The sequence below is a fragment of the Molothrus aeneus genome, chromosome 2 (genome assembly GCF_037042795.1).
Source record: "Molothrus aeneus isolate 106 chromosome 2, BPBGC_Maene_1.0, whole genome shotgun sequence".
NCBI lineage: Eukaryota > Metazoa > Chordata > Aves > Passeriformes > Icteridae > Molothrus > Molothrus aeneus.
In genome coordinates this window covers 26,725,687-26,750,772 of record NC_089647.1, presented here as the reverse complement: position 1 = coordinate 26,750,772, position 25,086 = coordinate 26,725,687, and the positions used below count along the sequence as shown (strand labels likewise).

At 40.4% G+C, this 25,086-nt stretch overlaps 1 protein-coding gene across 1 annotated transcript in view; it reads left to right on the top strand.

Annotated features, from left to right (window-relative positions):
* The window catches only part of TBX15 (T-box transcription factor 15), an 87,942-nt gene that overhangs the window by 40,001 nt on the left and 22,855 nt on the right, over window positions 1-25,086 (top strand). Inside the window, exons 2-5 of the mRNA XM_066569630.1 lie at window positions 12,491-12,704; window positions 20,356-20,457; window positions 22,215-22,386; window positions 22,749-22,916. Of these exons, the coding sequence (XP_066425727.1) occupies window positions 12,491-12,704; window positions 20,356-20,457; window positions 22,215-22,386; window positions 22,749-22,916 (656 nt within the window). The remainder of the gene's footprint in view (window positions 1-12,490; window positions 12,705-20,355; window positions 20,458-22,214; window positions 22,387-22,748; window positions 22,917-25,086) is intronic.

Sequence of the window (25,086 nt, the reverse complement as noted above, 5' to 3'; positions counted from 1 at the left end):
CTTTTTCATTATGATCTTTTGTGGGGAATATGCTAAAAGGCAACAATACTGGTAGGACTGACAAGCACTGAATTCTTGGTCTGTTGATGTCCATGGAGGTCTTTCAATCTCTGGCCTTTAGTTTGAGTGATTTTGACTTTCCGTTCTGTGCATTTTCTGCAGTAGCATGCCTTTAGTTTTCTCTGTGCCACAGTTTGTGATAGAAACTCCTAAGTGAGAGAGGAGTGTCTCAGTGTGCAAGCTCTAAAGCTGGATGGCAGAGTGAGGTTGAACAGAGCTTTTTGGGAGACATCTGGAGACTGCAAATTTGATGTGCTATCTGTTGACGTTATTTTAAACTCATATCATGAAGGCTAAAGTAGAAGTTAATGATGATGTAAATTCTCATTTTCTACTTTAAAAATATGTGGAATATTTGCATTTTAGTTGTAGTGGAGATTGAAAATTTTGAGAATTTTGTAGATTTCCTTTCCACATGAAAATGTTAATCCTTGTTTTCTAAATGTAGCAATTCATAGTATCCTTTGTATTTCTTCTTCTCATTTGCAGTAAGATACAGTGAGCCATTTTTTCCGTTGCCAAAAGACCAACTTTTTAAAGAAAAGATGGTTGGAAAGAACCCTCAGCAAGCTCAAAATATGCATATAATTTCCCAAGTGTAGTACATGCATTTAAAGGTTTTAAAAGAATGGGTTATGAAATAGTTTGGTTCTGCATGGTTGAAAATGTGTGGGTATTCATACACAGAAAATTACTGGCCCTGTTTTTGACATCCCTAAAGGGTGCTATCTGAGGTCACAGAAACCAACTGCTTTCTGAGGACACCACTGCTGCTTTGACATCACTGGTGGGGGAATCAGGCAAACCTGAGACTTTTGTGACTTCAGTGCTTCCAGACCATGCGCTTCCCAAAGGACATCACAGTGGGGCATCCTATTGTTTCTAGAGTGCTGAATTGAGAGTCAGGCAGGCATGAGCATTCTGAATTAAAGTATATAATATATTAAAATACAAAACTATCAGAAGGTTTTGCCAACGTTCTCCTTGACTATATCTTTTATATTAGATGTGGATGAGAGAAACAAAGGCAAACAGACTGGAAATTTCCAACATTCAGAAATGCTGAATTATGCAATCATCAGTTTCAGTCTTAAGCAGTGGGATGTTTTTAATTTAATAGCTATCTGGAGATGATTCTCCACTTCCTTTTATCAGTTTTATTCTGGCACAGCTTCTAGCCAGAAAGTGGGAAAGTGAGTCTCACAGTAGGTAAGGCACGTAGACACAGGTATGACTAAGAAATAGAAAAGTGTATATGTAAAGTTATTGTGTGCAACACCTGTGAAGTGTTTATGTCAGAGCCATTCGTGCCCTGTTTTCAGAAGGGCTAAATAAGTGCTTTTAGAGTAAGTACAAGTGATTGGTTGTGTTTCCCTGTGTGTGCCTGTAAATGTCACATTAAAAGCCCATACTTCTTCCAGCGAAGTGAAAAAGTTGCACACCTCTTCAGTTGTACAGATGAAGTGTTTGTGAGTTCTGTAAAGATGAATGAAGCCCATGGAGTTTTTGGAGTGAGCTTGTGATCACCAGATGTTGGAGTATGTGTGTGAATGCACGCTGGTGCATCTGTTGTTTGGATAATAGGATATACACGTGTGGGACAACTGTGCAGTGGAGGTGTTATGACACTTGGGACCAGGGCTTCAGCAGGCGTAAATCAGGGTGGCTCAGTGGAAGGAACAAAGTCCAGCAGCAAGCGCTTCCTGGAACCAGCGTGTGTGATGGCATGTGGGGACTTGGACATGTGGGATTGTGGTCGGCAGAGTGTGTCAGGATGTGACCAGGGGAGCTTCAGCTGAAGACATTTGCTAAAAGGAAAGAAAAAAAGCCAAGCCAAAAATGCACATCTAAGGAGCACGAATGTTAAGGGAAAAGGAGACAATGCATTCACTGAGGCTGAAGCCTCAGGCTAAGTCACCAGTTTTCTGCTGCTTTTCCTCTGTGGAAGTACGTGGGAGCTGTGGGATTTTAGAAGTATTCTGAGGGGAAATTCAATTTAAGCCTTGGCATGTGTATGTGATATTTCAGATTTCAAATTAAATTGCATTTATATGACACAGTTGCTTTTCATAGCACAGGCTTGATTGAAGTTCCTAATGCATCTTTTCCAGGTCCATGCACCATACTGTTGTAATGCAGCCCCATAACCTATTCAGTCACTCATGGTTCTCATACCAAGAACCATGAACTCATACCAACTCCATCCCCCATGTTGTCACTTTTAAAAATATATATTTTTTTTTTTTATTCCTAGCTTGGTCTTGAAATGCTAGAAGCTAATAAAACCAGAACTGTGCTCAGGTTCTTCTGGAGAATCTTTTCTCTCAATCCTACCTGCACAGCTGCATCATCAGAATATTGGCTGATTTGGATGAAGTCAGTTGTATGTGAAGGAAATAAAAGGAAGAATATGTTTATCATTTGTGAAAATTCCCCAGAATCATTGCTTAGGAAAACATCTGGTCAATTTGCAGAGATGATCAAAACAGCAAGCAGAAGATTAGATTGCAAGAAACTTCCCAATGGAAAGTACCATTGAAAATACTGTAATTTCTGCTGTGTGAGCCATGGGCAGATCACTGATTTAAACCCCAAATACATTTTTAGGAACTCTATCCCATACATATATTTATGTGTTTTTGTGTGTGTGTGTGCACTCATGTATGTAATAAAAATAGGACAGATTGAGCAAGCAAGCAATTGCAGTGTTTAGAGTCAAGGAGAAGCTTTGTTATGAATGAAATCTGAAAGGATTTGGATTACAGTCAAGAAGTTTAGATAGAGGGCAATCTAAATTGTGCAAGGGCAGATAGTCTTTCAAAGTCTGGCTCAGAAAAGGGATGTGGGAGGTCTGACAGACAGCTTGGCTAATGTAGCATGTAGATGAAAAAAATGCACTTTAATGATTTGTTGAACTATTACAAACCCAAACAACAGTTCAACAGGACTAGCCTGATAATTACTGTTTTCCCAAAAGAAAATTGTAGATTGTGAATGAAACGAACAAGTCAAACTTGAAACTTCAGCCTAATGGAGCTGCATTTTTCTTGTGAAGCCATTCCCATAGAAATTTCCTAATGATTTCCTTTTGAAATCGTCTCATTTAGAAAGGAAATACATAGAGTGGCATATATCTTGTTACAGCACTGAAGAAAATGGACAGTCATACAACAGAGGCAAATAAAAAGTACTCTTTCTCTTCTTGTGTGCACAGTTACATGGTGGGGCTCACTGCTATGCGACAGCAGTGCCAAGAGTTCAAAAGGACTAATGGAAATACAGGATCTTTCTGGTTATTAAGATACCATCTAGCTCCCTGATACTACTGTAATGATAACCACCACAGTATAGGGAAACATATACAATATCTCTTTCCCCGTGGCTCGTAGGCCACTAAATATCAGCTTGCAAATATTTAAAATGTTAAACTTCTTCTGTTTGAGCTGTGTTTATGCCTACAAAAAACTTTAGTATCGTCTGGACTTCAGAGTAATTTTAAATTTCCCAGCGATTTCACATAGGTCTCAGGGAGAATGGATACCTCTGCAGCCTTAATCTTCTGTCATGTTTTCCTTTTTTTATGAAGGATTTTTCTTTTCCTGTCTGGCAGAGAGTAGTCCTAGCTGCAGAATCCAGAAACAGACTGTCCCAGAGTTGGTGCCCCTTTCCGCCAGGGAAGGGCCTGCCACAAGCCTGGGATCTAGTTTCAAACTCCTGCACAATTTGTGGTTATTTAGAGCCAACATTTTGGTTAGAGTTGCTCTCTAAATATTTGTTGTATGGTTTTATTTATAAGAATAATGACTCTGTGTTTACAGGCTACAGCATATAATGTATCTAATGCCCGGTCTCTTATTTTTTTTAACTTGCTCTAACTTTCAAGTGCATTTCCACTCTTTAATTTTACACAAACTCTTGGACATTGGCCAGACAAATTCTTTGTAGTCTGTACAGTTCAGGATCTTGGCCAGATTAAAGTTGTCATCAATTTCACCTCCCTCTTCTTTTAATAACATCCCACTTTTCTCTCCTGTACCTCTTATGTTTTTAAAGGTAGCCATTCTCTGCATTCTTCTGTACTTTCTTCAATATTATACTCTTTTATATTTTCTTCTGATTTAACTAAATCTTACTTTTCTGGAAGCTCATTTTAAATCCCTGTATTATTTTAAATATGGTCTTTATTCACTACTTTGCAGTGTTTTTGTGAGGCTTTACTGGTGATTCCTCGTTCTGAGCCCAATCTGAATGACAGCTGCAGAGAGTCTCCTCAGGGAATTTTAGAAATCTCTTGGTTTCTTCTATACTGAAATTTCAAATTGCTTTTTCCTCAAAGCTAGTCTGACATACTGAAGGCCCAAGCCATTCTTGCTTTCCAGAAGACAATAATACAATATCAAACCCTGAGTCCAGCTTTTGCTACTTCAGAGGATTTTGTTCTCCTGAAATATGATTGCCAGAAGCCTCTGCTGGGAAAAATTATGCTTATAAAATTCTTGTAAACAAACAAGATACCACCATCCACAGATGGGAGAGTTTATAGAACAGGTTTCTGGTTGACATCTATTTGATGAGATATTTTTAGTTGTGATAGATAGTCTAAAGCATGGATTGATGACTTGCAGGCAGTTTTACTCAAAGAATACAGTGGGATTTGGTATGAAGTCTACAAAGAAAGCCTTCACTGTGGTACTACTCAGAACAATCTTGGTTACCTAGCTTATGCCTCTGTAATGAGAATTTGTACTTGCCAAGGATGAGTTCAGAGCCCAGCAGTTAGCATCTCCACCTTCAGCTGATGCATTTCAAAACTGGAGCTGGTGTCTTGGATGTCTGGTCCTAAACTGAATGTTGGCATAGCGTACAAGTTCTGTTTTTCTCAGCATTCTTTGAAAAATTACAATAGATTGTGAGATAAAAATCCACTTTAAAGTTTAACTGTGGCTTATATTCTTTCTTCTCTCTGGAGCAAAAGTTAACTATTAAGGGCAAACCCCCCGGGCTGAGTATACTAGTAAACTCCAGCTGCTTTCTACTTCTCTGCCAATACTGAGAAGTCATAAACCCAATTTAACTTTCTGGTTAAACCAGGCTTACAGCTGTTTTGCATTGCTGGAGTGGAGCAGAGCAGCTGGAGTATACCCCTGAATCAGGATGATTTTTTCTTTGCTGAGTTTTGTTTCTCTTTTTTCAGTCTTACATAGAATAAGACAAGGCAGAGGCAGTCAGCTCTTGGCACTGCACAGTCAAATTGATGCAAGACTTGCATTTTGAGCCAAAGCCACCATAGGTTTTTCGGTGTCTTTCTGTTTGCTTTTATATTCTCTTACTAGCTGTGTTTGCCATGGAGATATAGATGTGTGATAACTGTACTAGTCTTAAACCCAGTTTGGGTAAGTGCAGCATTTTTTGAGTGGGTTTTGCATGTTTTGTCAGCTCAAGTCATCTTAATAAAACACCTTATAGCACTACATATCAGGAAGATGAGGAAGGTTTTGAGGTTCAAGTGCCAGAGGAATTCTATACTTCAGAACCAGCCTGTCTCTATTGATACCATTTGTGACAGTCAGGTCATTCCACTTGTCTATGACACATTTCTCCATCTCTACATCGTCTAGTTTTGTCTTTTTGAGTCTTGCTGATATGAATGCCATTTTGTCCTGCTGTGGTTTCATGGTCTTAGGCAAGAAATGAATTACTTGAATGTTTCTTTTTGCTGCCTGAGATTGCAATGCAGCATGAATATAGATGAAGTTCTTAGTTTGGACAGGCTTGCACTGTCTCCAGATCAGCAAATCCTGATGTTGGTTGCAACTTGCAGTCACAAATGCAATAATAATAAGTATTACTAAGGGATACATAAGATAAATTTTAAAAGGTATCTTTGAGCAAAAAAAAAAATTCTATGACTCTATTATCAGTAATAAACAGGTTATAAATTCTAGCTGTATGTAGTCAAAAATGGGCTAATGTTGGAAGAAGGGATGATTAATGTCGTATGGCCTGTGAGTGAATGGAAAAGTTCAGGGGGATAAGATAATCTATAAGAACACCTGCAGAACTATCTTTGTGTTATTTGTTGTGTGCAGTATGTCCATATGGTTACAATCACCAAGTGTTTAGAAACCTTTGCCTACAGCAAGAGCAATTGCGGGATCAGCTGTGCAAAATACACCGTGCTAATTTGAACAGCTCTTTTCAACTCCAGACTGCTTCACCTCTGCTGCTCCTGCTGCCTTTGCCACAGCCAGACTTCTTGTGTGTTTTTGACGTTACTGAAGTCTTTGGTTTAGCTTCTCCCCAAGTGTTTATTATCAGGGAAAACAGTCATGTACCTGAAGCTGTTACACCAGCAGCCGCCACCCCATGGCCAGATAAGTTTCCACTCTTACAAACTGTTTGGACTTGCTGAGTTTCTGCTCTTTCACTTTTATGGGGCTGTGACATTTTGTTTCTAAATTCCAGTAATGTCACACTGCTTTATGCATGGTTCTTAGGCTGCTGATCTTGTGGGATGGCAGTAGCCAGTTTGAAAATCATAAATCTAAAAAGAACCATGAGATCTGTCTGCAACCAGCAGCAAAGGCAAGGTGTCCACTCTGCTAAATTCAGCTGAGTTCATAGGAAAAAAAAAAAAACAACCAAAGAAAAAGTTCCCCAAATTTTCTTTGTCAATACATATTCCAGATTTTGTACCTTCTTTGTAGTCTGCAGGTCCTAATGACCAGCAAATCAACTGCAGGGGAGAAGGAAAGACCACCTGTTGCACTAAATATTCACAAACCCTGCAAACAAAAATAAACAGTAAAAGACCAAACCCCTAACAGCTTGTAACAGCTGCCACATTCCACTCAAGAGAAGTCTTTATGCTAATGGAATCTGACAGGATCTACATTAAATATCTACACATACGGAGGAAAAAAAACTAAAAAAAAAGAGAAGAAAAATCATGAGAGAAAGAGAATAAATCTGTTGGGCTCCTCTGAGTAGGTGATGTTTTATGTATGTAATTGTTCCCACTCCTGTAGTTTACATATTTGATAGTTTGAAGTAAAACATTTGTTGAGTGCATGAGCTGCATGATGTGGGCCAAGGACTAAACTGAGCTCTATTTCTTTTATTGGTTAAGTAAGGGGACCAGTATCCCTGCTGTGCTCCAGCTGCAGCAAAAAATTCTGCTGAAGATTCATCTATGAAGATGCGTAGAAAATAGTCTTTTAATATCTCACATACCAGTTTGTGTCTTGAACCCAATTGATGAAAACCCAGAAAATTTACATGAGGAATACTGGCCAGCTGAATCACAGAAACAGATCAGGCAGGAGCACCTTGCTGATTTGTGTGGGACAGCTCTGATCCCAGGACACTGGTACTGGAAACTGGCTGGGGTTATTGTCTATCATCTTGAGGCACTCAATGCAGATGCTGACCTCAGACTCACCATGCTTGTCAGAATGGTGTTTTCCTTCCTCTCTGCCAACAAAAAGCCTGGGGATTAGTGGATCAGAAAAAATTTAAAGTTGAGGATTTCCAGGGTGATACAGAGATAGTAGAAATGTGAAAGGGATTAAGAAAGAAAAAAAGTGTACTACTTAAATTTTCTTCTATAAGCTCAGAAGGGGCCTGGAAGCTTTGAAAATGACTCTCTGGTCTGGTTAGACTCAAAGGTTGCTAAAAGTGCTGAGAAATTTCCTGTCCTCCAATTCAGCTAAACTGCAGTAAGCAGCTGGATGGAGAGTCAGCATGGCAAGAAGGGATGGTTGGAAGCCATCCAACGGGACAGTAGAAAAGGGAACTCTTTTTGCACAGTGACAGTGAAAGAGAGTTATGGCCTTCAGGCCTTAGAGACTTTTTTTGCACATTGAACCCAGGGGTCTTTTCCATGAAATTTACGGTATTTTCCCATTAAATGGTTTAGACCTCCTTGAAATGCAGTTCTTTCAATAGCCTGTCTGGCTTTGACAGATCAGTGCAGGTCCCATGGTCAAAAACACTTGGTCAGTCTGTTTGTCCAGCAAGTTGCTTGTAACAAGGGATAGTGTTTTAGTATTTCCTCTGTAAGGAAAAACCTATCAGTCTGGAAGAGTTAAGCATTGGCATTTCCCTGTGGTCACCATGTCTGTCTCCACAAAGACCAAAATGTTTGTGTTTTCTTCTGGCTACACATCACTTCATAGAACAGCACAAATAATTGGTGGAAACATCAGAAAAAAAGCATGAAGAATGAGCAAGAGTGGAAATGGAGAGTTTTTGAAGAGATTTGAAAGAATGGGGAAATGAAGGAGGCAGATTGGTACTAACTGTGCAGTCAGCGGTAGCTTTGGAGATGTTCACCTCCATAGCTATGGTGCAGCAGAAAGGGCCTTGCTTCAATCAGACAGGTGAGAGGAATGACCTTGTGAAGAAAAACAGTTAAGACCAGAAAGTGCAATTTCATGAGTTCCTGTGAAAGCAATAAGGAACATTTTGATCTGAGACAGTCCCAGCTGAAAGTCCAATGAAATACTGTAGGTTTAGAAACCTCAGTTGCATCTACTCCCACTTTTGTTAGTGGCCAGTGATGGATGAGCTGGTTGCGAAGAATTATTTCTCAAGGACTGTAACCTAACAAGAGAAAATCATAAAACTACTTTAATTGTGGCTTGACTTATGACTAAAATGGCACAAATTAAAGATTCATGAGGGTTGAAAGAGACCTTCAAAATCCTCTACAACAGTCAAACTAGCACCACCATAATCCCCTCTGAACCATATCCCTGAGTGCCACATCCAGACACAGTAGGATTGCAGCCTAACATAGTGCAGGAGAGTCAGCATTCCTGGGGCCCTCTGATGGCACCTTGAGTTCAGAATGTGGGCTTTTGTATAAGGCACCTCTTAAAGGAGAGAGAAATACTCTTATCTTGTAGGTTTGGAGTTAGAAGAAACTACAGGTATCTTATCTTCCTCAGCAATCCTTCTGTTTGTCCTTCAGTCATACACAATATGTAGTACCAGCCCCAGGACACATCTCTGGGTGCTCACAGTTTTGTAAATCATATTGGGGCTTCAGGAACTATTGCCTGCTTTCCCTCTCCTCACAACAATGTAAAGTAAAAGTAATTTCTCTGAATTTAGCAAAGTTGCACCCCACTGAAGCTGATGTGTGAAGAAATCAAGTGTCAGTAGGGTTGAATTTCATATGTCAGATGCACTTAACCTCGTCTGAATCCCTGGGTTTGGACTAAGTGTCTCGAATTGGATGACAACATTCAGGAGAGCTTAGCTCAGGAAAGGCTGAAGAAAACACAAAACAGGTCTCAGTTCCTATTGAGTCTGAACTAAGAGCAACAACACTAGTGACTCTCTATTTCCAAAATTAGAAGAAGGAGAGGTAGTTGCTGTTCTGTGCACTAACTTGGGGGTAATAATGGTTCATAAGTCAGGGCACAAAGTAGTATCCCTGGGGAAAAAAGAGTTCTATTCTCTTTTGTGTGGTACCACATATTTGGGTAGATACTGGCTTATCAGTAATTACTGAACTCCTTTTGCAATTTTTGATTTTTGCCAGCTTGGAAAATTATGGCTCTCCTTCGACTTCCATGATTAAAGGCCCTCCAGAAGTCTGTAAAGTTACTTGGGATAATATCAGTATAAATCAGTGAGAGAGGGCCTTAGCCTCCGATACTTAATTTTTTGCAGCATGCTATTCCAGTTAATTCCCAGGGATTCCCAAAGCTCCAGCCACATGCCCAGTTTGAAAGGCTGTCCAGGAAATGCTGGAATGATGTGGGGACAGCACCAAGCCAAGTGCCATCTGTTGGCCATTTACCATACTGCCTCAGAGGACAGTTTCTGAGTGCCTGAACCAAGCACAGATGACGTGGTCTAAATCCTTCTCTTCAGATTCAGACCTAGTACCTCATTTCAGAAGGAGGGCTCTGCTTTTCTCTAGATCCAGTCCCTTCAGACTCCCAGTGTAGTTTATCTTTAAGCTGGACATGAGGAAGAATTTCTTCACAGAAAAGGTGATTAGACATTGGAAGGGGCTGCCCAGGGAGGTGATGGAATCACTGTCCCTGTTAAAGGAAAGACTGGATGTGGCACTTAGTGCCATGGTCTGGTTGACATGGTGGTGTTCAGTCATAGATTGGACTTGATGATCTCAGAGGTCTTTTCCAGTGTAATTGATTCTGTATTCTGTGATCTCAGAGAAAGTGTAAGACTTCTGGTTAATGGTTTAGGACATGAGCAGGTATACAAACAGATCTTACTGTGATTTGTGAAGTATCCTCTCTCATTTTGTTGAAGGAAAAATTGATTAATCATTCCTAGAGAGACCTAAGCATAGTGACCCCTTCTCATGCTTACTTCTCCAACAATTTGAGGTTGAATAATTTGAGCTAGAGGAAGAAGATAAGATTTGCTCCTGTGTCACTGGGGTAGTGAAGCAGGGAGCAAATGTCTCAGCCCCTCTGTACTGTCAGGTTGATCATCTGTCCTGTGGCCACAGAACCCCAGGATTATCCCATATTGTCTGGAATCACCTTGTGTGTAGGATATTAGTTTTGGATGTAGGACTGGTCTCCATGTAACAATCCTCTATGCATAAGTTTGTGCTACTCCTTTAGAGGGCTAGACCTATTATTGCTTCAGCCTAACTTGGAAGTCCATGGGAGACATAAAGAACTCCCTTTTCAAAATAGATTGCGAGCAATAAGTACTGAACCTTTCTCTCCTGCAGATTTCTACATTTTACTGGCAGATTGCCTAAATAACTGACAAAGCTTACTGAAAACACCCCTCAAACAAAATTTCCACTGTCCAGTGACATCACCTAGGGCTCTCATAAAAGAGAAATGCTTCCTGATGATCCTTGGGGCTCAAAGTTTCTCATAAACTATCAGTCAAACAGTTTATGCCCATACCACAGCAAAATGGATTTTCCAGAAATGTTTCCATGTGGCAGGAGGTGAGGTGGGTGGTATCTTCACTGCCTCTTTCTTCTTAACCATAGCCTCTTCTTGACCTGCACTGATGTGCAGGCTGCTCCAGGAGACGTCTCTCAGAAGCGCTGTAAACTTCAGACTCAGCCTCCACGACCTCAAGAGGTTGTTAAAGAGCTTCTGGCATTTTCTTGGTGTGGAAGGAATTTTACATGCCATGATTTAATCACATTTTTAGCACATATTGTTACTTTTGTCTCCTTAGGTTTCCTTTGCAGACAGAGATAACTCTTTCTTTCTTTCTTCATGTGCAGAGAACACATGTAAATAGCTGTCTTGTTCACTCACTGGGATGCCTTTACTGGTGTGAGCAATGAGGACACTCTAAAATATTGTTTCTATATGTTCTGTGAAACTCACAGAACTCTTCCTGAGCCATTTGATGGAGTGTTTAATGTAATTTTATTCTTTTCCTAAATATCATCTATATAATACTAGCACAAATCTATTAAAAATAAGGTTGGAAACATAAGCACATTGCTTTGCAGAATGTATTGTGAATTATTTTGATTCAATTTGGGTGTACCACACTGCTATATGCAAAATTTCATCTTAGCCCTCTGAGGCTAAAAGAGGACTGAACATATATAGCATATCTACCCAATAAACACATTAAATATTTCTGCAAAGAAATGGCCACCTGACTCAACATGCCAGCCTAGACTTTTAAGCTAGTTGAACCTCACTTTTTTGTCTGTTTGTTTATTTTTTGAGCAAATCTTCTTCTTCTCTCCCATACAGGTGGTTGTGTCATGGGATCTTCTCTGCAGTTTGCTTCAGTTGTTTCCTTGGTAGCATATTCCATATGTTTGCTATCATCTTTTATTTTTTCCTTTAGTAGCCTGGAGCATTTTTCTCACCAAAAGCTTCAAGAGTATCTTCACAGGAAATATCATTGTTCAAAAAGAGTTTTATAGGAGCAAATAAAACACTTTTCCAAAATAGTGCTGCCAAATAGCAAAACAGAAAAATGTTCATTGTTTTTGATGACAAAGATATTAACGCGAATAAAAGCTGTGTTGTTTAAAAATAACCAACTCTTTAATAGTACTGTAGGAGAATATTCAATTACATGAAGTGTAGTTTTCCAGTGAGCCCACCTTATCTTAGCTTGAAATGACAGGTTGAATTAATTTTTTTTTTCATTTCTGTTTCTCATCTATGTTTTGCACTCCCGTCATTGCTTGCTACTATTTATATTTTATGTTAAGGATCTTCTTTTTCAGCTGTTTATAAAATTCTACAAAAGCAGCCAGATATCATGTTGGAAACTCAAAGACCCAAATCAGGCTATAAATCACAAAACCCCATACATATGCATGCCATATAAAGTGCCACTGTACTATTCTTTAGCACTTCCTGTGTTGACTTTCCTTCTCTTCCCCCCTCTTACCCCTCACAGCAGGTAGAACTGAAGGGTCTTACCTGGCTTCTTTACTTTGCAGACTCAGAACAGAGCACTGGGTCAGACACAGAGGTGCTGGCAGAAAGGACATCCTGCTCATTTGGCTCCCACTCTGACCTTACATCTGGTGGCTCAGGCCCTCAGCCTCCTCCACCTTCATCCATGGAAGAGATCCAGGTAGAGTTGCAGTGTGCAGACCTCTGGAAAAGATTTCATGACATTGGGACAGAGATGATCATCACAAAAGCAGGCAGGTAAGACATCTCTGGATTTCTGTCTAGTTAAAAAAGAAATCATAACCAAACAAACCAATTTTTATTTAATTGATTTTTAAGAAAGAAACTTTTTTATTCCTTCTTATAATCCAAAGGGATAAACATGCATAAAAAATTAAATGGCTGTCTGAGTTTCTCAGCTGTGTTTCCTATTAGCTTTCTTAAGACAAGTGAAGTTGTTTCATATGACTGTTTGAATAAGTGGCTCCAAAGGAGAAGTGGCAGCTGCAGGAAACCATTGAGGATAGTCGTTCCTTTGAGCAAATAAATCAGGAAACAATCATTGTACTGTTGGCTGTACTGAATTTAAGATGAGCTATAAATTTGGGGGGGAGCCATTTGAGTCTCTTTTCAAGTTTCCGTAGCACTTCATGAGCTTATTGATTTAATCTCAAATATAGTGAAATTCAAACTCACCTTTGCACCAAATGAATGTCTTCCCGCAGCTCTAAATAGATGCAGTGTTAAAGACTTCCTGTATGAAAAATGTGCAACCCTAATGCTTTCCTTTGCTATTGCAGTGATACCATGACAGCTGAGGTTAGAAAGAGCCACTAATTAGCCAGATTTTTTAAAAAGGAAAACCTCACCATGTCAGGTTAGCCAAGGGGAAGATTTTCACTGCTATTTAAAAATGGCTAGGAGCCTGTTTGCCAAAACACAATCCAGAGGTAGTTGTACATTTCTAGATGTCCCAAACCAGGATTTTTAGGCACGTTTGCATGAGCAGGCCGTTTCCTACCTTCACCTAATGTGGTTTAAATTCCGATTGATGCGGACAAGGAGAACATCAGCACCACGGACAGAGCCCGGCGAGGCGAGCAAACACCGGGAGCGACCCGGGAGCTGTCCCGCCTGTGCCGCAGAGACGCAGCAGGGAAATTATACCCAAGTTTTGGGGAAAACCCACGGTGCTCTATTGTTTACAGCGTTGTTTCATATCTGTGCTCTCAATTTTTTCCAGAACAGCTCGACTTGTTGTTTTACATGCTTGTGAAGTGAGTCCTATTGCTCTCTAGCCCCAGAAAGTCCAGATAATCCAAGGAAAATTACACTGAACAAATAACCCAGATCATCCCTGAAGAAGATTATCAGACCCAGATTAGCTCCCAGTTTTAGATTTCAGTGGCAAAGGAAGCATTTTTCACCAGTACAGAGTGGGCTGCTGGTTTTGACCTGCCTCAAACAGAAGAGGCAAAGTAACAGGAATGATATCACCTGCTATTGTGCAACACCTCCTCTCTGGAGATGTTAAAGCAGGCACAGAGACAATCATTATTATCCTCTTTTCAAAGGTGGTGACATTGAGACCTAAACAGATTAAATGATCTGTCCAGCATCATTAAATACGGCACTGGAAAAACCATCTTCCTTCTTTCTGGATTTATTGTCCTGGTGCCTGGATCATGCTGCTTCAGAAACTTAAAATAACACATTATTACCTGTTAGATTAACTAGAATTAATTCTCTGATGATACATGGAGTAGATACTAAAAGCAGCATAAATATGTCCTTGCCCATCAGTTCAAACAAAAATGGCTGAAACTTAGCGGTATGAAGAGGATCTTGTCAGTTCACACATTTCTGAACAAAGTAGCTGACCTTTCTGACATCTTACAAGCTCCACCGTGGATAATTTTTTCACTTACAGAAGATCATGTATCACAATAGAGTCATAAATTCCCACGCAAATCATATATTCATTTTAATCCTAAATAATGTCCTTTCTCCTTGGAAGGAGATGCTTGTAATTACTTGAGTCCTGATGGCCAACTGTCACACTACTATCCAGAGTAAATCTATGTAAATACTAAATAGATGTGTTTTTTCTACTTGATGATGTTCTTCTTCAGAAGTGATGTTAACAATATTGGAGTGCCGCTATTTTTTTTTCTTTTTCTGTTGACTACATTTGTAGGTTAATAATTTCAAACCACAATGAAGAGCTGGTCAGTTACTTTAGGTAATACATCTGCTTTTTGAGGATGGTCCTTACAGGTGTGATAGAATTTGCAAATTAAATGGTTAACCAGTTCAATAGGTTAAAGAGTTTTCTCTCAGAGAAGATGTGTCTGTGATGGGTGAGCTGGATCTAGCAGTCCTGTTTCTCCATATGGGATGCATGATACATGATGCATCCCAGAGCTTAGATTTTATTATTTCTGGCATAAATAGCAGAACTGGTGTTATTTCCTGAAGATTTCCTACTACTTATTCAAATTGTTAGAGACACACAGAGTAATTTGCATCTGCTTCCTCCCCCACAGAATATTTTACTCCTGTTGCTTTCTCTTTGGAAACCCTGAGTCCCATAAGGCCTTCTTGTTTTGAAAGCCATTATAATTACAGACTCAGTTGCCTATAACTACAGCTGCTCCTTAATTTTCTATGACTTGTAAAGCACTGCCTGGTTCCTGTCTGTCCCCACAATGTCTCTCTGCTCTTGCTGGGTAATGCTAATTTCTAACCTACGTTCTCATTTCAAACATAGTTATGGGGCTATATCCTGCCCTGCATTTTTTGACTTTCAGACTCCTACTCTCACTCATTTCTAATTCTGCTTTGTTGTTTTTCTTTTCTTGATGCTGTATTTATAGATGTCTTTTTTTTTGTCTGTTTCCATAAACCTACTCCAGTCCTCTTATAACTCTTCCTTTTTCCTTTCCATCAAAGCATTTTTATTTAGATTTTAATCAGATGCTTATAAAAAGACACCTTTTTTCCTTGTGTAAAAGATGCAAATGGCTGTCAGCTGCAGACATTCAAATCTGCAGTTACCTTTATCTCCTTTTTGTTTGAAAGGCAACCTTGAACTCTGTACAAAATAAAATAAGTTCGTCTTAAGCCCCAGGTCATACTGATTTGAACAACTAATCCTAAAATAATTTTTAACTCTTTTTCACTGCTCTCCTTTACTAACAGTGATCATAGTGGTAGTATCAGTGGAGGAATTTGAGACCTTTCCACAACTCTGCAGTCCCTATTTAATGTCCGTGCTCACCTGAGCTGCAGGGGTAACTGTTTGTTAACGGATGCATAGGAGTGCTGCCCAAAGTGGGGAGAAATGTGCACTTATTCCTGGGGGAATACACTACAGGGAGTGCTTGGAGTCCTCCTCTGGAAGGGAACAGCTACCTACTGTTTATGGAGGTGGTTTTATGAGTGCTACCATGCATCCCAGCACATCCAAGAGATATTGTTCTGGGAGCACAGGTTCTACCTGTAACAGAGCCGGGATCTCACCTCAGCAATGGGGGAATGATCTCATCTGTCATATCACAGTTATCATATCTGTGCTCAGGATGGCTCAAACCAAAATGCTGATGGCCAGGATAGGTAGTAAGACTGAAAAAAGCCAGCAGTGAGTGAAAGAGGTGACCTTGTCCTCTCCTGACTTCTCTGTGCCTCCTGACAGGTTAAGTGGTACTTTGCCTGCAGTGTCTTTGCTCTCTTGAAATAATGAGTCTGAGTTCTTAATAGAATGTACTCAGGGCTGTTTGCATTACCAGGTGTTATTTTTTCTTTCCAGTGGAAAGAAAGGTGGGTCCCAAAGTGCTCCTAAGTTAGAGAGAGCAGCAGAGATTTTGTAATCAAGCTTGGTTGTTGCTGAAGGGCCTATGAAGAGAACTTCTCATAGCAAGCTACCAAACTGATTTTTAGAGTTCCTGGCCCTGTGGGCCAGATAACCTTGCTCCAGCTTCCAGAAGAATGTCCCCTTTGGGAGCTACTGAGAAGATCTGTTGGTCTCCTTCTCCTTCATAAACAATAAATCCATTTGCTACCAAGCCCTGCCCTCAGCTTTTTCTCTCAAAACACACGTCTCCATGATCCCATGCTGCAGAGGGAAACAGAAGGGCATTCCTCCGCTGCCTTGCCTTGCCTTGCCTTGCCTTCATTCCTTACACATTTGTTTCTCTAAAGAAATATACATTTGGCATCAGTCTTAAATGCAAGGAAATATGAGATATGAAATAACAAGGATAACTTCAGGTTGCCCTGTAAACTCACACACTTTGTAAACACTGTGCATACTTAATCTGCAGACCTAAATCAGATTATTTTGCAGAGTTTCTCTATTGGATTATTTTTATGCCTGGGAAATGACTATTCTGTCTATTTCTTTTGTTGCAGTCGAAGAGCACATTGCTTCATTTAAGGGTTTGCATTTAATGGATGTCACCCTTATACAAATCTACTCTTATCTAAGTTCCTAACTTAAGGGTAAGAAACTGAAAGTTTATTCTACTGGGGAAAAAAATCCAGTTCAGGGATATATCTGTGATCCTCCTCCTATGACCAGTTTTTACAAAGTAAAATTAAACTGTATTTTAAAAGAAAATTTCCAATACCACCACCAAAAGATATACTGCTAGCTGACACAACCCAACTAATTTTTTTTTTGTTGAAAGTGCCCAAACATGGTTCTTAATACGAGTACACTCCTGTGCTGGCAAATACTTTTTAAGTAAGTTCTAGAGGTATTTATCTACCATCAGTTTTCTTCACGTTTGATGTTCATAAACTCCAATCTCATTATGGAGAAAACCAGAAATTGAGTACACTGAGGCACATTGTTGTTGCTAAAATGTTTTTTGAAACACTTCTAAGTGGTCCTAAAGCAGTTGTAATAAATTATTTCATATCTTGTCATATTTCCCCTACAAGGGTACTGTGTGTAAGTTCACAATCTTAAGTTTTGGAGGACTGTTTTCCTGCTGAGTGGTAAAGCTAACATATAAATAACTTGATCATCCCAAACTGCTGCTGATATAAAACCTCCTCTTAAAATATATCAGATGTCATCACATGTTCCCTATGAAAACAGACAGCCCTCATGTCTGTAGCTGTTGACTGAAGCTGATACATTTCTAGATGAAATAGTCTTGACTGTTTATTAATCCAGCCATATCCAAATGTCCTGAATTCCTTCCAAACCTTTGAGCCTCTTATTTTTTATAAGGCTGGTGCCTCTGGGCAACCAAGAGCCAGCCAAGAGGAAATGCAGAGAACTGGGACTTTACCATGATAATACACGAGCACATCCCTAAGCCTCCCCTGTTAGCCTCTGCCTTTTCCATTTCCCTCTTTCCACACAGCACTGCTGCTGTAGACCTGCTGTGACAGTTCCAGGCCACATCTTTATAGCAAAGAAACCTAAGTTACTTTTATACCCACAGAAAAAGAAAAACAGCAATAATTTACAAGACTTGAAAAATACACTTAAACCTTAGAGAAAGTAGTGGGATCAGCCGAGCTCTCTCCAATCATTTTAGAGATTAGCCTCTAAGCCTGCTGAATGGTCTGTGGTAATCTTTTACAAGGTATTTCATAAGCAAACAACCCCACAGGCTATACTGCAACTTTACACGAGGCTGCAGATTTGGAGAGAACTTTTTGGGACACACAGCTCATTCAAAACACAGTGTGCAGACTTAGACCCAAAGAGACTCTGATTTAATCCTGGGTTTCTCATCAACCCTCTGAAACATGACCTACCTCTTTAGTTGCTCCCAAGCCACCTCTCTCTAATTAAAGAGAGCTGGACTGTAAAATGCCACATCCTGTACCCATTTGGCTTGGCAGATTTAATGAGCCATTGTGGCAGAAACAAGGTAATGCCCTCAAGCCACTCAAGACTAATCCATTATTCCTTCCCCACTTCCCCCCCCAGTCATTCTACTAGCAAACTCACACCATCAGTTGCACAAATTGCTCTCTCCTTGAAGGGTTTCTGCAGACGATTTTTCTGACAGTTTTACATCTCTCATAACTCAGGTTAGCTGTGCTGTGGCAGCTGTGGGGCGGTGCTCTCCCACCCCCCATGATAAATGCCCTTTTCCTAAGCAGATGCAGTTACTAATAGGTCAGCTCTTCTCAGTGTGGTCTGAAATGAAAGAGCTGTGGGTAAGGCAAAGGCTGAGCATCCTCCTCCTTCCCACTCTTCTGCATGGAGCTATATGAGGCTTGGCTGGGAAAGAATGATATAGATCCTCATGATCACATCTCTGTCATGCAAAGTTTGAGAGACATGTCTGGAGATCTTGTCACAAGCTTTCCTGTTTTCTTCCTCCTCCAGGCTGTGTTCACTAGCAATACTTTGAGAAACAGAAATGTTGGAAGGAGAACTAAATCTTCTTCTCTGACATTTCATTGTTTCTCATTAAATAGAAGAGAAAGTGTCATGATGGTTTGTAGGGATGACTTTTAGAAACATTTCTTGCACACTTTCCTACTATTTTGGCATTGTGATCTTAAATTGCCCTTTAATATCCTCCCTCCATCCACATACTTCCATCTTTCAAGGATATGTCTACTTACCAGAGAAGCAGAATATGATTTTGTATAATCATGCAGTACTTTTGGGGTTTCTCCTGCCAAAGCTCTGTATTTTCTAGGCAGAAGTCATTTAATTGAGTAACACCATCCTATAGGACTTCAGCTTAAGTTTTTCTCTGATAAAGGCTGAAAAGCCACTCAGGTAGAGCTCAGGTCTGGGTTAACAGTCAGTGAAACAATGCAGGATTTCTTTCAGTCCTCTGCTCTGATTTCAATGTTGCTCAATTCCTGCTGCACCTCATTCTGTTCAGCTCCTCAGATTTTATGAAGGTGTAAAAATACCACATGAGTTGGAAATATAATATGGCATAAGTAATTCCCTCAGCATGCTCTTTGAGGGAGGTGTAGAATAGAAATTGGTCTACTGGCCACCATAAAATTTTTAAGAAGGAGAAATTATGTCATAACCACACTAACACTAACATGCTTTAAGATTAGAATTGTTCTGATCTGTTCTCTTCTGAAATAATTGCCTAGCTACAAACACTTCCACTACAGTGACTGTGTTTAGCAGAGCTTAACTTGTGCTCAGACAAGAAGAAAAAGGCTGGGAATTGTTTCTTGTTGGTGTAGAGTTCCATACCTTGTCTATCAGGAGAAAATGCTTAAGATAGATCTGGATCATATGGCACAGAAAAGACAACACCTATTAAAAATATTGCACAAAACACTACCAGGAGTTCAAGGAAGCCATGACATAATGCCAGTGTTTCTGTTGAATGTGAAGTACATTCCTAATGAACAGATTAATTTGAGGGATGTTTTTCTTAAATATCTGCAAACATGAGAGCCACAGGATCTTTCAGGATGATGCATTTGCTTCAAATGTTACCTCAGTACTGTCAAACTCTTTACTGAAACGTGACATTCTCAAAAAAAGAGAACTAAAGTGATCCTGCATTTAATGGAATATGAGAGAAGAATTACAGGTGGATGGCCAGTGGGAAAAACACAAGGTAAAAGCACACTGTCCATCCTAGAAATGCCTTAGAGAGGATGATTTGTGTGAAGCATAGCAGAACTGTCTTCTAGGAACTGGAAACAGAGTGCTTGACTGTGAGTATTTTATCATTACTTACAGGCTGTTACCGTGTTACCCCTTTTTCTAAGTGGGAAAAAATTGAAGATTCAAAGCACTGCCAGCACAGTCTTTTCTACCCACACCAAGCCCAGAGGAGTCATGCCAAGGACTGGGCTGTGTAAAGTAGCATGTTCTGGTGCCAGAGAGTACAAGGAGCCTCTTCAGCTTCCTTATTCACCATTTTCTTCCTTATTTCTACTCTTATTTTCCTAGGAGAATGTTTCCAGCCATGAGGGTGAAAATTACAGGCTTGGATCCCCACCAGCAGTATTATATTGCCATGGACATTGTCCCTGTGGATAACAAGAGATACAGGTAAGATTTTCAGGGGCAGAGGTAGGAATCTTGTACCAGCTTTACCTGTCAATGACAGCCTAGGACAGACACCTGCATTAAACACCATTGCAAACGTGGGCTGGAGGAGACCCTACTGATTAGACCAACATAGCAGATTTGACCAGCATCTTTAGACACAAACTCAGAGTTTTAATACATGCTCTTGCACTTTTGGAGTGAAATCTTTCTCTTTTCAAGTAGCAGTTTTTAATTGAGGAGATCTCTGCCATGCATTTCCTGATTGACACAATTAGCAATGACTGTCTGAGGGAACTGGAGTTATCAATGGGGGTTATCTCCAGGGGCTGAGTTACCTTACTTCCTCAAGAAAAGAATGGGCAAGGAGCAGCTTGGAACTAAGCCAGGCCCTTCAGGTCTGGCCTGAACTGGATTGGGTGATTTCTGTTTCAAAAGTGCTCACTGTCCAGCACAGCAGCCTCAGTGAATATTGGTCCCTGACCTACAGTTTGGAGTCATTGAGAAACTTCCCACTGCTGAGCTGAAGACAGGAAGAGGAGATTTCTCTGATATTAATGGGCTTGTGATCTTAAAAAATACTCTGGAAAACTCATGATCCTCTGCATCCCAGAAAACTCTCTGGACTGACGTGATTTATGTATTCTTATTAAAAGACCCCTGAGAGCAAGTCTTTCCTCCGAACAGTCTTGAGTGAACCACATTTCAAGGATTCAGAATTGAACCTCTGCTTCAAATGCTAAATACTACATTTTTGTTCCCAAATTGTACAGAGTGTTTTCTCAGGAAAAATTCTTTTTTCCCTGGGAAAGCAGAAAGATAGTGTTTGATACTCAGCTGGATGTTTTCCTCTTTCTAAGAGTGTGGTTCTAGCAACACTGACATTGAAAATACATTTATTTTCTTACCCTGCTTGGCTTGTGCAGCCACACAGAGCAAATTAACAGGAAAGTAAAAGACTCCTTATTTCTTTTTTCTTCCCCCCCCCCCCCCCCCCCCCAATTTCTTGTGACAATACAGGAAATTAGTCACTGTTTGTAGGTAAAGACTGGAACATCTTAGCAGAGCTGAGTAGAGACCCAATGAAATGCAGCACAGGGCAAAACTCAGAGGTGTCAGTAGAACTGTTGGTGAAATGCCCTTGAGGGAAGGAGCTGCAGATCAGGAGAAAAAAAGTGCCTAGGCAAAGCTGTGGTAGAGAAATTTATGGTATATATAGGATGGCTAGAACAGGAACACAAAAATAACTTTTTCTTCTAATCCCAATGTATGTAATACTATATGGAATTTCCTTTTTTGCAACATTTCAAACCAGAAATTCTGTTTTATCAATTGTTTTACTGGTATCTATTAGATATTGCCCATTCTGGGTGAAGCCACATGTGTTTTCCAAAGTCTGGTATGAGATACAATGCAGATTTCCAGAAATTGCAGGGTATTTATTAATATTTTCAGAGAGGACTTTGTTTACCATATTTTCCAGCCTCTTACTCTGGCTCAGAGAGGGTTAAGGAGTTGAGAAGACACATGTGGCAGAGTTTTACAGGGAAAATAACTGCAAGGTGGTTTTAATAAGGAATCAAGTCTGAACAAGTGGCTCAGGGGTAATCTGGCTTTCATTTAGAAGGTAGGAGGTTGCAATAAAGCACATTCTCCCCTGACTGCAAATGAGAGCTTGGGGTGCATGAGGGTGGCAGGGGAGGGGGAGCCCTGGATGTGTTCCTGCAGTGGGTGAGTGAAAACCTCCCTTCCTCTTTCAGGTATGTGTACCACAGCTCCAAGTGGATGGTGGCTGGCAATGCTGACTCCCCAGTGCCCCCCAGGGTTTACATCCACCCTGACTCCCTGGCTTCTGGAGACACCTGGATGAGGCAGGTGGTCAGTTTTGACAAGCTCAAGCTGACCAACAACGAGCTTGATGATCAAGGCCATGTAAGTTAGAACTTAATCCTGGTGCCTGGTGCTGTCCTAGCCTTGCTCCTCTCAGACTCGAAAGGGTGCTGCTGCTGCTTTGATGCTCCTGTGTCCCGTTGGGCACACGTGTCTGTGGTTGCTTCCAGATTTATGGGGTTTTTTTTTGCTATTTCAGTGCTTTTCTTCAAAATGTTGCCTGATCCTATAAAGCACCTTTCTCTTTGCTCACAGCACAAACTTTGTTTCATACATGCTTGTAAGAAAAGGATAATTTTCTCCATATTAACTCTTACGCCATCCCTGCTTTCTTGTACCTCTGGATGTTGTGTAAAATATTTTTTGGGGAAAAAAAGATCCTTTTCCTTTTGTTTTCTTTTCAGATAATCCTACACTCAATGCATAAGTATCAGCCTCGTGTTCATGTCATTCGCAAGGATTTCAGCAGTGATCTCTCTCCTACAAAGCCTGTTCCTTCAGGAGATGGGGTGAAAACCTTCAACTTCCCTGAGACTGTTTTCACCACAGTGACAGCTTACCAAAATCAACAGGTAAATCCTTCATGCTCCTTTTATGTTGTGCCTTCACAAAAATAATCAGTGTGCTCTCTGTGACTGAGACACTAACTTCTCTGAGAAGCATAGAAAAGTTACACTTTACAAAAAAAAAAAAAAAGAAAATAAAATGCTTGCTTGCCCTGGGGTAATGTGTAGACATGAAGTATCTAGCTAGGAAACCACCTTGAAGATAAGATGGCTGTAGCTTTTACTGTAAAATAAGTAACTAAGAGCAACTGTAAAGAGATGTGTTGTGTTCAAATTTCCTAGCTACCTCATGGTACAAAACTAGAATATCCTGTCCTCACTATAATTTTAAGGCAGTACAGCTATAACTCCAGATCAGTTCTCTCAGAGACAAAGCAGTTGGGGTTTTTATAGCAGTGAAGGAAAAAGTTTTGAAAAGGCCCAATCTCATCAGTTTGTTGACAAAAAAAGCCTTTGAATGCATGTATTGCATATAAACTGAAATTCTCTTGCATACATGTCTTGTGGGATAGGGGTCAGGTAAGGGGTCAAGTTATACACCTGAAATTTAGGAAAGTAAACTCCACTTCTGCAAGGAGATGGTCATTAGGATCTCCTGGGAGCCTGCCCTTAGGAGCAGGGCATGGAGCAGAGTAGAGGTTGCAGATCTCTAAGGAAGTCTCCCATACAGGCCAACAGCCAGCAACCCCCAGGAGCCAGAAATCAGACAAGAAAGTCAAGAGAGCAGCATGGCTGAGTAGGGACCTGCTGGGAAAACCAGATGGAAAGAAACAAATGCACAAGCAGTAGAAACAAAGACAGGTACCCTGTATAGGGACTGGGTGAGGAAAGCCATGGCAAAGCTGGAACTAGACCTGGTAAGGGATGCAAAGCCTAACAAGAAGGGACTCTACAGGTAAGTTAACCAGGAGAGGAAGTTAAAAGAAGGTGTACCTTACCTGGATGGGGACTGGGTAAACAAAATGCTTCCCACTGTAAGTAAGGATCAGAAAAGAAGGCATTGGGGTGACATAATTGCAGTCTTCCAGTACCAGAAGGGAGCCTACAAGGAAGATGGGGAGACTTTTTACGAGGGCATGTAGTGACAGGATAAGAGGAATGGTTTCAAAATGGAAGAATGTAAGTTTGGACTAGATATTCTGAAGGAATTCTTTACTGTGACAAGGGTGAGACACTGGTACAGGTTGCCCAGAGAAGCTGTGGGTGCCTCATCCCTGGAAGTGTTCAAAGCCAGGTTGGATGGGACTTTGAGCAACCTGGTCTAGTGGAAGGTGTCCCTGCCCATGGCATGTGGGTTTGAACAAGATGATCTTTATGGTCCTTTCCAACCCAAACCATTCTGTGATTTTATGATAATTTGTGTTTGATTTGGGTCTTGCATAGTTCTCAGTAATGAGACTTAGTATTGACTTTAGATACCATAAGGAAAAGATGTCACCACAGCAGGACTCTTTCTCTAGGGACCTTGACTTTGTTAGTGATCTACACTTTCTTAAACTAAACTTCAGTCTTCTGGGACTGAAGGACAGACCCCTATTAAATCAGCTTAAGGCAGATTGCAATATTTAACCAATTTTTAACAGTTGTGAATTCTAACAATTTAGTGAAATGTTAGAGTTTTTTATTTGGCAATGTATAAGAGAGCGCAGATGCAGATAGTGCTCCTGTGACTGCTTCATTTTCTTCCCATGACTCCCAGGTTTTATTCCCAGTCTGGTCCCCTTGAGCTGACTTAAGTCAGGATCCAAAATGCATCAAAAACATTGCAACACACTGGTGGGTTTGCTATCATTGCAGTATGGGAAGCTTCCTGCCCCCCCTTGTCCAAATGCAGATACTCTACAAATCTCAACTGTAGATCAGACAAAGAAGGAGGATAGGGAAAGGAGAAGAAATTACAGGAATTAAGCCTGTCATTCTTCCTTAATGACCAGAATTATAAGACATAATTACACAGGGAGGGAGATGCTAAGGGAGGGATCCCTGTCAGGAATCGGCACCATAAGCTGCCTCACCATAAAGAAATGCTGACATTTCTGTCTCTCTGAATTCCAGGTGTTTGGGGATTGTGTTCAAAATATCTGGGGGACACAATCCCATTTTCATAATACCAGTAAGGAGATTCTGGTGGGCTGGAGAAACATTTTCATTAAAACCAAATCTAAATCCCCTGAAT